This window comes from Oncorhynchus mykiss, chromosome 9 (assembly GCF_013265735.2).
Source record: "Oncorhynchus mykiss isolate Arlee chromosome 9, USDA_OmykA_1.1, whole genome shotgun sequence".
NCBI classification, from domain to species: Eukaryota; Metazoa; Chordata; class Actinopteri; order Salmoniformes; family Salmonidae; genus Oncorhynchus; species Oncorhynchus mykiss.
The window spans coordinates 66948707-66962059 of NC_048573.1; the positions used below are offsets into that span (position 1 = coordinate 66948707).

At 45.6% G+C, this 13353-nt stretch overlaps 1 protein-coding gene across 1 annotated transcript in view; it reads right to left on the reverse strand.

The window, feature by feature from the left end:
- Positions 1-13353, reverse strand: part of LOC110532715 — an 86045-nt gene that overhangs the window by 15782 nt on the left and 56910 nt on the right. The window contains exons 11-16 of the mRNA XM_036988767.1: positions 7909-13095; positions 7405-7448; positions 6929-7064; positions 6707-6823; positions 6347-6448; positions 3894-3942 (exon numbers count right to left, since the gene is read on the reverse strand). Of these exons, the coding sequence (XP_036844662.1) occupies positions 3894-3942; positions 6347-6448; positions 6707-6823; positions 6929-7064; positions 7405-7448; positions 7909-13095 (5635 nt within the window). The remainder of the gene's footprint in view (positions 1-3893; positions 3943-6346; positions 6449-6706; positions 6824-6928; positions 7065-7404; positions 7449-7908; positions 13096-13353) is intronic.

Genomic DNA, 13353 nt, shown 5'->3' on the forward strand with positions numbered 1-13353 from the left:
TTTGAAAGTGCACCTGGTGTATTCTACTATTCTAACTCGCAACAGTATGTTGAGACCAGACTAAGTTCTGATGTTATTATTTTTATAAATAAATATACATACAGTTGAAGTCTGATGTTTACATACACCTCATCCAAGTACATTTAAACTCAGTTTTTCACAATTCCTGACATTTAATCAGAGTAAAAATTCCCTGTCTTAGGTCAGTTAGGATCACCACTTTATTTTAAGAATGTGAAATGTCAGAATAATAATAATTTATTTCAGCTTTTATTTCTTTCATCACATTCCCAGTGGGTCAAAAGATTATATACACTCAATTAGTATTTGGTAGTATTGCCTTTAAATTGTTTAACTTGGTTCAAACGTTTCGGGTAGCCTTCCACAAGCTTCCCACAATAAGTTGGGTGAATTTTGGCCCATTCCTCCTGACAGTAATGGTCTAACTGAGTCAGGTTTGTAGGCCTCCTTGCTCGCACACGCTTTTTCAGTTCTGCCCACAAATTTTATATGTGATTGAGGTCAGGGCTTTGTGATGGCCACTCCAATACCTTGACATTGTTGTCCTTAAGCCATTTTGCCACAACTTTGGAAGTATGCTTTGGGTCATTTTCCATTTGGAAGACCGATTTGCGACCAAGCTTTAACTTCCTGACTGATTTCTTGAGATATTGCTTCAATACAGCCACATAAGTTTCCTACTGTCATGATGCCATCTATTTTGATAAGTCCACCAGTCTGTCCTGCAGCAAAGCACCCCCACAACATGATGCTGCCACCCCCGGGCTTCACGGTTGGGATGGTGTTCTTCGACTTGAAAGCCTCCCCCTTTTTACTCTAAACATAATGATGGTCATTATGGCCAAACAGTTCTATTTTTGTTTCATCAGACCAGATGACATTTCTCCAAAACATACGATCTTTGTCCCCATGTGCAGTTGTAAACCGTAGTCTGTTTTTTTATGGTGGTTTTGGAGCAGTGGCTTCTTCCTTGCTGAGCGGCCTTTCAGGTTATGTCGATATAGGACTGGTTTTACTGTTGATATAGATTTCCACCAGCATCTTCACAAGGTCCTTTGCTGTTGTTCTGGGATTGATTTGTACTTTTCGCACCAAAGTACGTTCATCTCTAGGAGATAGAACGCATCTCCATCCTGAGCGGTATGACGGCTGCGTGGTCCCATGGTGTTTATACTTGCGTACTATTGTTTGTACAGATGAACCTGGTACCTTCAGGCGTTTGTAAATTGCTCCCAAGGATGAACCAGACTTGTGGAGGTCTCCAATTCTTTATTTGAGGTCTTGGCTGATTTCTTTTGATTTTCCCATGATGTCAAGCAAAGAGGCACTGTGTTTGAAGGTAGGCCTTGAAATACATCCACAGGTACACTTCCAATTGACTCAAATGATGTAAATTAGCCCAACAGAAGCTTCTAAAGCCATGACATCATTTTCTGGAATTTTCCAAGCTGTTTAAAGGCACAGTCAACTTAGTGTATGTAAACTTCTGACCCACTGGATTTGTGATACAGTGAATTATACGTGAAATAATCTGTCTGCAAACAATTGTTGGGAAAATGACTTGTGTCAGGCACAAAGTAGATGTCCTAACCGACTTGCCAAAACTATAGTTTGTTAACAAGACATTTGTGGAGTCGTTGAAAAACGAGTTTTAATGGCTACAACCTAAGTTTGTGTAAACTTCCGCCTTCAACTGTATATATATATATATACAGTGCCTTGCGAAAGTATTCGGCCCCCTTGAACTTTGCGACCTTTTGCCACATTTCAGGCTTCAAACATAAAGATATAAAACTGTATTTTTTTGTGAAGAATCAACAACAAGTGGGACACAATCATGAAGTGGAACGACATTTATGGGATATTTCAAACTTTTTTAACAAATCAAAAACTGAAAAATTGGGCGTGCAAAATTATTCAGCCCCCTTAAGTTAATACTTTGTAGCGCCACCTTTTGCTGTGATTACAGCTGTAAGTCGCTTGGGGTATGTCTCTATCAGTTTTGCACATCGAGAGACTGACATTTTTTCCCATTCCTCCTTGCAAAACAGCTCGAGCTCAGTGAGGTTGGATGGAGAGCATTTGTGAACAGCAGTTTTCAGGTCTTTCCACAGATTCTCGATTGGATTCAGGTCTGGACTTTGACTTGGCCATTCTAACACCTGGATATGTTTATTTTTGAACCATTCCATTGTAGATTTTGCTTTATGTTTTGGATCATTGTCTTGTTGGAAGACAAATCTCTGTCCCAGTCTCAGGTCTTTTGCAGACTCCATCAGGTTTTCTTCCAGAATGGTCCTGTATTTGGCTCCATTCATCTTCCCATCAATTTTAACCATCTTCACTGTCCCTGCTGAAGAAAAGCAAGCCCAAACCATGATGCTGCCACCATCATGTTTGACAGTAGGGATGGTGTGTTCAGCTGTGTTGCTTTTACGCCAAACATAACGTTTTGCATTGTTGCCAAAAAGTTCAATTTTGGTTTCATCTGACCAGAGCACCTTCTTCCACATGTTTGGTGTGTCTCCCAGGTGGCTTGTGGCAAACTTTAAACAACACTTTTTATGGATATCTTTAAGAAATGGCTTTCTTCTTGCCACTCTTCCATAAAGGCCAGATTTGTGCAATATACGACTGATTGTTGTCCTATGGACAGAGTCTCCCACCTCAGCTGTAGATCTCTGCAGTTCATCCAGAGTGATCATGGGCCTCTAGGCTGCATCTCTGATCAGTCTTCTCCTTGTATGAGCTGAAAGTCCCTGAATTTAGTGTTGCCTGTCATGGACATTATTGATTTAAATTGTTTCTCTTGTTTGTTTTATTTTGTTACTCTTGTCCATTAAAATGTTATATACAAATTCATTTGTCATTTGTCTGTATCGACTGCTATTTGAGTGTAAAAAAACAACAGTATTTCAACAAGAAGATAGAGAGATATTACATCATGTCAATGGAACTATGTAAAAGGTTTATTACAATATCATCTAGTTTATGAAAATGTATAGGGGCAATTAAGTTTTAATATTTCGCTTTTATCTTACTTGTATCTTCTCATTTGTATTTTTTATTCTATGATCAGTAGATTATAGCCTATAGGAGGAGTGGTGGGGAGGAATGGAGAGAGGAGGGAGGAGAGGGGAGAGAGGAGGAGAGGAAGGGAGAGGGGAGAGAGGAGGAGAGGAAGGGAGAGGGGAGAGGAGGAGGGGAAGGGAGAGAGGAGGAGAGGAAGGGAGAGAGGATGAGAGGAAGGGAGAGAGAGGAGGAGAGGAAGGGAGAGGGGAGAGGGGAGAGAGGAGGAGAGGGAGGGAGAGAGAGGAGGAGAGGAAGGGAGAGGGAGAGAGGAGGAGAGGAAGGGAGAGAGAGGAGGAGAGGAAGGGAGAGGGGAGAGAGGAGGAGAGGAAGGGAGAGAGAGGAGGAGAGGAAGGGAGAGGGGAGAGGGGAGAGAGGAGGAGAGGAAGGGAGAGAGGGGGGAGGAAAGGAGAGGGGAAGGAGAGAGGAGGGAGGAAGGGAGAGAGGAGGGAGGAAGGGAGAGAAGAGGGAGAGAGGAGGGAGGAAGGGAGAGGGGAGGGAGAGAGGAGGGAGGAAGAGAGGGAGGAAGGGAGAGGGGAGGGAGAGAGGAGGGAGGAAGGGAGGGGGAGAGAGGAGGGAGGGAGAGGGTAGGGAGGAAGTGTTGCCTCCCAAACGGCACCCTATTCCCTATATTCTGTCATGCACTATTTTTGATAAGTGGTCATAGGGATCTGTAGTGGACTACTTTTAATAAGGGGTCATAGGGATCTGTAGTGGACTACTTTTAATAAGGGGTCATAGGAATCTGGTCAAAGGTAGTGCATCATATATGGAATGAGGTGCCATTTTAGACTGTAACTCACTTGCTGTGCCTGTTGGAGTGCTCACATACAGCTGTTCCATAGAGCCAGTCTTGGTGGGACAACAGGAAGACACAGAACAGACCATGTTAACATCAGCAAAAAAAGAAACGTCCAGGACCCTGTCTTTCAAAGATAGTTCATAAAAATCCAAATAACTTCACAGATCTTCATTATAAAGGGTTTAAACACTGTTTCCCATGCTTGTTCAATGAATCATAAACAATTAATGAAAATGCACCTGTGGAACGGTCGTTAAGACACTAACAGCTTACAGACGGTAGGCAATTAAGGTCACAGTTATGAAAACTTAGGACACTAAAGAGGCCTTTCTACTGACTCTGAAAAACACCAAAAGAAAGATGCCCAGGGTCCCTGCTCATCTGTATGAACGTGCCTTAGGCATGCTGCAAGGAGGCATGAGGACTGCAGATGTGGCCAGGGAAATAAATTGCAATGTCCATACTGCGAGATACCTAAAAGAGCGCTACAGGGAGACAGGACGGACAGCTGATCGTCCTCGCAGTGGCAGACCACGTGTAACAACACTTGCACAGGATAGGTACATCCGAACATCACACCTGAGGGACAGGTACAGGATGGCAATAACTTCCCGAGTTACACCAGGAACGCACAATCCCTCCATCAGTGCTCAGACTGTCCACAATAGGCTGAGAGAGGCTGGACTGAGGGCTTGTAGGCCTGTTGTAAAGCAGGTCCTCACCAGACATCACCGGCAACAATGTTGCCTATGGGCACAAACCCACCGTCGTTGACCCAGACAGGACTGGCAAAAAGTGCTCTTCACTGACGAGTTACGGTTGTGTCTCACCAGGGGTGATGGTCGGATTTGCGTTTATCGTCGTAGGAATGAGTGTTACACCGAGGCCTGTACTCTGGAGCGGGATCGATTTGGAGGTGGAGGGTCCGTCATGGTCTGGGGCAGTGTGTCACAGCATCATCGGATTGAGCTTGTTGTCATTGCAGGCAATTTAAATGCTGTACGTTACAGGGAAGACATCCTCCTCCATCATGTGGTACACTTCCTGCAGGCTCATCCTGACATGACCCTCCAGCATGACAATGCCACCAGCCATACTGCTCGTTCTGTGTGTGATTTCCTGCAGGACAGGAACGTCAGTGTTCTGCCATGGCCAGCAAAGAGCCCGGATCTCAATCCCATTGAGCACGTCTGGGACCTTTTGGATCGGAGGGTGAGGGCTAGGGCCATTCCCCCCAGAAATGTCTAGGAACTTGCAGATGCCTTGGTGGAAGTGGGGTAACATCTCACAGCAAGAACTGGCAAATCTTGTGCAGTCCATGAGGAGGAGATGCACTGCAGTACTTAATGCAGCTGGTGGCCATACCAGATACTGACTGTTACCTTTGATTTTGACCCCCCCTTTGTTCAGGGACACATTATTCCATTTCTGTTAGTCACATGTCTGTGGAACTTATTCAGTTTATGTTTCAGTTGTTGAATCTTGTTATGTTCATACAAATATTTACACATGTTAAGTTTGCCATAGGGTTCTGTAGTTCACTACTTTTGACCAGTGGCCGTAGGGTTCTGTAGTTCACTACTTTTGACCAGTGGCCATAGGGTTCTCTAGTGCACTACTTTTGACCAGTGGCCATAGGGTTCTCTAGTGCACTACTTTTGACCAGTGGCCATAGGGTTCTGTAGTGCACTACTTTTGACCAGTGGCCGTAGGGTTCTCTAGTGCACTACTTTTGACCAGTGGCCATAGGGTTCTCTAGTGCACTACTTTTGACCAGTGGCCATAGGGTTCTCTAGTGCACTACTTTTGACCAGTGGCCATAGGGTTCTGTAGTGCACTACTTTTGACCAGTTGCCGTAGGGTTCTGTAGTGCACTACTTTTGACCAGTGGCCATAGGGTTCTGTAGTGCACTACTTTTGACCAGTGGCCATAGGGTTCTGTAGTGCACTACTTTTGACCAGTGGCCATAGGGTTCTGTAGTGCACTACTTTTGACCAGTTGCCGTAGGGTTCTGTAGTGCACTACTTTTGACCAGTGGCCATAGGGTTCTGTAGTGCACTACTTTTGACCAGTGGCCATAGGGTTCTGTAGTGCACTACTTTTGACCAGTGGCCATAGGGTTCTGTAGTTCACTACTTTTGACCAGTGGCCATAGGGTTCTCTAGTGCACTACTTTTGACCAGTGGCCATAGGGTTCTGTAGTGCACTACTTTTGACCAGTGGCCATAGGGTTCTGTAATGTACTAATTTTGACCAGTGGCCGTAGGGTTCTGTAGTTCACTACTTTTGACCAGTGGCCATAGGGTTCTGTAGTTCACTACTTTTGACCAGTGGCCGTAGGGTTCTGTAGTTCACTACTTTTGATCAGTGGCCGTAGGGTTCTGGACATAAGTAGTGCACTATGTAGGGAATACAGTGTCATTTGGGATGCAACCAATGTTTTCAAACCAGACCTGTTGATGTGTGAGGAGAATTTCCTGAGTTCTCTTGACAATGGACCTCAGCTCTTCCACGAATGTCTCTTTCTCTGATTCACGGACAAAATCCTCCTCCACCTACGCAAGCCATTACAGATACACAAAATAACACACTTTTTAAAACTAAACTTAATGGATCAAACAAAGGCTGCGTGGGGAACTTGGCATTAGACCAAATGAGAGCGCTTGCTGCAAAAATCCTCATCCCATCCAATATAATATAATATAATTAAACATTGATATATATATCATATGTAATATATCCAAACAGGTAGATGTTTGTGGTGCTATAATCCCATACAATGTCCATGTATAACTGTGTGTTGGTCTAGTCACCATGTAATCTGCAATGTCTTCAGGTGCGTCTCCCTCAGTGTCGAACTTGAAGGTGACCATCTTGTTGCTGTGGGTTTCCAGCTGACACTCCACCATGTTGTCCCCAGAGCCGGACACCTACGGAGCACAGGAAGAGAAACCATGTTGTTCTGTGTCTTGGACACAAAAATGTCTTGGACATTACCATTTCTTTAGAAATCTTTACTATTAGGGATACTATACCTGAATCATGGTCAGTTGAAATGCATGTGATCCTTTTTCTGGCCCCCGATAGGACAATCTCCTCTGAGACTTCACCCTCTCTAGTTTCCCATTGGCCAACATCTGTAAATCCCCATCCCCATTGTCTGGAACAGAGCTGCGGTCAAATGAATAGTACTCCTATTGTTAGTACTTCACGTACAGTATTGGGCATAACCTTTTCTAATAACCTTTTCTAACATGGAAGAGGGCATTCAAAATGAAAAACAAACGAGCAGTATAAAATTGACAACCGGTCCGTAGCCCTTCCCCTTGGCCTTAACCCTTGGATGATTGCAGATCTGAATGGTCTGGATAGGTATAAACAGTGTAGTGGTGAAGCATCCGCCATATCACTTCCACCGTATAGATGTGCTAACATTGACGTGACAGGGCCAGGGGGCTAGAGCTAGGCAGTGAATTGGGACCGACTTTGAGAGTAATGATGTGACACATACCCTGAAGTGGAGTGTCCCTCTGTGCCAGACTGTTTCAGACTCTCCTGTAGAGCCACATAGATAGAGACAGACACACAGACAGACCAACGCGCACACAAATACATACAGACATTCAGAAAACAACAAAAACCCACAAAGAAAAAATACATACCAAACCATTATTTGACTAATAAAAACTGAAACTGAACTGAATTGGGAATAAATAAAAAATGACTGTATTTGAATGTAAGTTAAAGGAAAACACTTGATCATGTTGTTGTAGTACTGCTAATCTGAACAAGTATCATACAAAGTATCATACAAATGTACTTAGCGTAACTGAGTAAAAGGAGCTTTTCTTCAAAAAAATAAACTATGTGTTTTATTCTGTATCTTAAAAAGGGTGCGGCCCTTGGATTTCTCTCTACTGTATTCACATTTCTAGAACCGGCTGGTTATTGGCTGCAGATAGTGGTAGTAGTGGAACAGTCTGCTGTAGTGGTAGAGTGGCATGCACTTCTGTACCTGAGCAATGCTCAGCAGAGCAGGGTCACAGTCTGGGAGCGAGGTTGAGGTTGGGGGCAGCAGCGAGGGGGCGTTAGAATCAAGGGGCTGAGCAGCAGCGGCGGCAACAGACGGGGGAGAAGTGGGTCCCGGGGGCCCATCAGCCAGGCCAGGCAGGGTTAGCTGACTCTCTGGTGGGGTGGGCTGGGTCTCTGGGCCAGGGGTAGCAGGACGGAGGGGTGGCAGGGAGGCAGGGTGGGGGTGAGATGCTGTATGAGTGGGGCAGGGGGGCATGTGTGGAAGAGGGAGGGAAGTAGCCTGGGGGGGATTCGGAGGGTGCAGTTGCTCGGTGGTGGTAGCCCCCAATGCGGCCTCAGCGAGCTGGGTCTCGGTGTGGACCTTTGTCTGGGCCAGTGTCTGGGTGTGAGTGTTTGCGAGAGCTTGCATGGCCGTCTGGGTGTGTGTGTGGGCGGGTAGCGGCTGCGTCAGCAGAGCCAGCTGGATGGGGGCTGGAGCTTGTCCAGTCTGTTGTTGTATGTGTTGGGACGAAGCAGAGACCAAGGTGGTAGGGTCTATGACCTTGGCTGCAGGGGCTGCAAGGACAGTTCCAACAGATCCAGGGGACAGCATCATCTGCTGGTTCTGCAGCAGGAACTGTTGTTGATCCTTCAGTATCTGCTGTTGTTGTTGTTGTGGTACTTGTTGAGTGATCTCCTGTTGTTGATCCTTCAGTATCTGCTGTTGTTGTTGTTGTGGTACTTGTTGAGTGATCTCCTGTTGTTGATCCTTCAGTATCTGCTGTTGTTGTTGTGGTACTTGTTGAGTGATCTCCTGTTGTTGATCCTTCAGTATCTGCTGTTGTTGTTGTGGTACTTGTTGAGTGATCTCCTGTTGTTGATCCTTCAGTATCTGCTGTTGTTGTTGTTGTGGTACTTGTTGAGTGATCTCCTGTTGTTGATCCTTCAGTATCTGCTGTTGTTGTTGTTGTGGTACTTGTTGAGTGATCTCCTGTTGTTGATCCTTCGGTATCTGCTGTTGTTGTTGTTGTGGTACTTGTTGAGTGATCTCCTGTTGTTGATCCTTCAGTATCTGCTGTTGTTGTTGTTGTGGTACTTGTTGAGTGATCTCCTGTTGTTGATCCTTCAGTATCTGCTGTTGTTGTTGTTGTGGTACTTGTTGAGTGATCTCCTGTTGTTGATCCTTCAGTATCTGCTGTTGTTGTTGTTGTGGTACTTGTTGAGTGATCTCCTGTTGTTGATCCTTCAGTATCTGCTGTTGTTGTTGTGGTACTTGTTGAGTGATCGCCTGTTGTTGATCCTTCAGTATCTGCTGTTGTTGTTGTTGTGGTACTTGTTGAGTGATCTCCTGTTGTTGATCCTTCAGTATCTGCTGTTGTTGTTGTTGTGGTACTTGTTGAGTGATCTCCTGTTGTTTATCCTTCAGTATCTGCTGTTGTTGTTGTTGTGGTACTTGTTGAGTGATCTCCTGTTGTTGATCCTTCAGTATCTGCTGTTGTTGTTGTTGTGGTACTTGTTGAGTGATCTCCTGTTGTTTATCCTTCAGTATCTGCTGTTGTTGTTGTTGTAAAAGTTGTTGAGTGATGTCCTGATGTTGCTGTTGGACTGGCTGCATGGTTTGCTGTTGGGTGGGCTGAAGTGCAGTGACATACTGCGGTGCCAATAGGCCGGCCGGAGCCTGGTGCTGGAGTTGAGGCTGCACCACCTCTGGAAGTTGAACACTGGGCTGCACTAAAGACTGGTGCTGGGGTTGAGGCTGGACCTGGCTTTGCATGGGGGGTATTGAGACTGGAGGTTGGGGTTGGACCAGAGCTGTGCTCTGATGCTTAGGAGGCATCATCTGAGCCTCAAGAACTTCTGGAATCTGAGTCTGAGTCAGGGCCTGGGTTGGGTGCAAAGGCTGGGGAGTCTGCTGGATGACTGACTGCCCTGGCGCCTGGGTCTGTATTAGAGCTGGCATCTGATGGGGAGCCTGTACCAGAGGAACCTGAGGCTGGATAGGGATGGGAGGACTTGGTGCCTGGATTGGGGCCACCATGTGAGATGGAATCTGGACCTCGATCATCTGGGGCTGAACTTGGTGTGGAGGCTGGGGCTGGGCTTGGAGTACTGGGACTGAGACATTGCCCTGGCTCTGAGGGTGAGCTTCATTCCGAGCTTGAATCTGGGCCAGGACTTGGGCATGGGCTTGCACTATAGCCGGTAGAGCTTGGCTGGAAATCTGTAGCTGAATGGCTACAGGTATCACTTCCTGACCCTGGGCGGCCATCTGAGCTTGGACCTGAATGTCCTGTATAACCTCTGCTGCTGGTATGGCTGGGGCCATAAGGGGGATCTGAGGCTGAGGTTCAATGACAGAGCTCTGATGGTGCTGCTGATGTTGCTGGGCAACGTACGCCTGTTGTTGTTGCTCCAGTAAGATAGGTTGTTTTTGTTGTTGTTGTTGTAGTTGTTGTTGTTGTTGTATCAGCACCACTTGCTGTTGTTCTGTCAGTTGCTGCTGGGTTAGGCTAGTGTGACTAGGTGGAAACAAAGCAGGGTTTTGCTCTTGTTGTTGCTCCAGTAAGATAGGTTGTTGTTGTTGAATCAATGCTTGCAGCTGCTCACATTGTTGCAGAATTAAAGCGGTCTCTTGTTTCTCGCTTTGTTGTACTTGAATTATGGTGGTTTGCTGGTGCTGCTGCGGTTGCCCAGTCTCTTGCTGTTGTTGAATCTGTTGCTGCTGCTGTTGTAACAAACCCTGTTGGTTAATTCTCTCCGCTTGTTGTTGCAGTAGCAATGCCTGCTGTTGCCGTTGTTGTTCAATCTGTTGTTGTAACAGAGCTTGCTGCTGTTGTTGCTCTAATTGCTGCTTCTGTAAAATCACTTGTTGCTGTTGAAGCTGTTGCTGTTGTAGCATGGCTTGCTGTTGTTCCAACTGTTGCTGAAGCACAGCCTGCTGGTGCTGTGGGTTGACTGGATGACTGACGACCGCCTGTTGTTGTAGTTGGGTCGGTTGTTTCAGTACAGCTTGCTGTTGTTGTTGCAGCTGTTGTAAATCCATTTGTGGTTGTTGTATCTGGCTCACTTGGTGAGCCTCCAGTTGTTGTTGTTGTTGTTGTTGCTGTTGTTGCTGTTGTTGCTGTAGGAGCGCTTGCTGTTGCTCTAGCTGATGCTGTTGTAGTTGTGCCTGTTGTTGCTGTTGCTTTAAGGCTTGCTGTTGCTGCTGCTCTTGTTGCTGCTGTTGTAACAGAGCTTGCTGCTGCTGTTGCTCAAATATCTGCTGTTGTAACAACGCTTGCTGCTGCTCCAGTTGGTGCTGTTGTAGTTGCGCCTGTTGTTGCTGTTGTAGCAAAGCCTGTTGCTGCTGTTGCTCAAGCTGCTGTTGTATGTACACTTGCTGTTGTTGCTCTAGTAACATTGCTTGTTGTTGTTGCTGATGTTCTATCTGGTGTTGTTGGTGTAGTAACAATATTTTCTGCTGTTGCTGCTGCTGCAGTTGTTGCTGCTGTTGTACGTCAATTTGCGGTGGTTGCGCATAGGCTTGGGTTTGATCCAATTGCTGTTGCTGCAATGACAATCCCTGTTGTTGCTGCTGCTGTTGTTCCATTGATTGTTGTTGTTGTTGTAGTAAGGCCTGATGCTGCTGTTGTTCCATTGATTGTTGTTGTTGTTGTAGTAAGGCCTGATGCTGCTGTTGTTCCATTGATTGTTGTTGTTGTTGTAATAAGGCCTGATGCTGCTGTTGTTCCATTGATTGTTGGTGTTGTTGTAGTAAGGCCTGATGCTGCTGTTGTTCCATTGATTGTTGTTGTTGTTGTAATAAGGCCTGATGCTGCTGTTGTTCCATTGATTGTTGTTGTTGTTGTTGTTGTAGTAAGGCCTGATGCTGCTGTTGTTCCATTGATTGTTGTTGTTGTTGTAGTAAGGCCTGATGCTGCTGTTGTTCCATTGATTGTTGTTGTTGTTGTAGTAAGGCCTGATGCTGCTGTTGTTCCATTGATTGTTGTTGTTGTTGTAGTAAGGCCTGATGCTGCTGTTGTTCCATTGATTGTTGTTGTTGTTGTAGTAAGGCCTGATGCTGCTGTTGTTCCATTGATTGTTGTTGTTGTAGTAGTAAGGCCTGATGCTGCTGTTGTTCCATTGATTGTTGTTGTTGTTGTAGTAAGGCCTGATGCTGCTGTTGTTCCATTGATTGTTGTTGTTGTTGTAGTAAGGCCTGATGCTGCTGTTGTTCCATTGATTGTTGTTGTTGTTGTAGTAAGGCCTGATGCTGCTGTTGTTCCATTGATTGTTGTTGTTGTTGTAATAAGGCCTGATGCTGCTGTTGTTCCATTGATTGTTGTTGTTGTTGTAGTAAGGCCTGATGCTGCTGTTGTTCCATTGATTGTTGTTGTTGTTGTAGTAAGGCCTGATGCTGCTGTTGTTCCATTGATTGTTGTTGTTGTTGTAATAAGGCCTGATGCTGCTGTTGTTCCATTGATTGTTGTTGTTGTTGTAGTAAGGCCTGATGCTGCTGTTGTTCCATTGATTGTTGTTGTTGTTGTAGTAAGGCCTGATGCTGCTGTTGTTCCATTGATTGTTGTTGTTGTAGTAGTAAGGCCTGATGCTGCTGTTGTTCCATTGATTGTTGTTGTTGTAGTAGTAAGGCCTGATGCTGCTGTTGTTCCATTGATTGTTGTTGTTGTTGTAGTAAGGCCTGATGCTGCTGAACCAAAGCTTGCTGCACATACACTTGCTGCTGTGGCTCAGTAGTTTGCTGCTGTTGGATTGCTATAGTCTGCTGTTGCTGCTGCTGTTGTTCCATCTGTTGCTGTACCGCCTGGTTCTGGGGAATTACACTGGCCTGTTGTTGATGTTGTTGTTGATGATGCTGAAGCAGGGCGGCTTGTTGAGCCTCCATTTGCTGCTGCTGCTGTTGCTCAATCAGTATCTGTTGTTGTTGTTGTTGTTGAACAATGGTCTGCTGCTGTGGGATCATGTCAGGCAGTGCTTGCTGGGTTAAAGGCTGGGGTGTCATCTGGATGACATTGGGAGTGACGTTGGCCTGGGCCTGTTGTGGGAGAGGGACCATGGCCCCCACTCGTCCTGTTGGGTCCCCCGCTAACATAGGAGCTGGGAGGATGTTGAGCTGGGCTTGGGGGGAGACTGGGGGTGCGTAGGACAGCGAAGGGGCCATTTGTGCAATCTGTGACCCATCTGAGTGGTATGACTGAGATTGTTGGTGGATTGTAGTCGCAGGGTGACAGAGGGATGGTCAGGTGGGCAGAGGGAGTTATGGTAAGAGAGGAGAGGGAGGATTGAGGTGGATAGAGAAGGTAAGTGTAAATATTAATCATATGATTTAATCAAAGAATTATAAACAGTTTCAAAGAACATGAAAGCATAATTATGATAATTGGAATTGTCATTATTGTTAAAGAACTGATAAAATATTAAGGTGAAAATTAAGAGTTATTTGGGAAGGTTC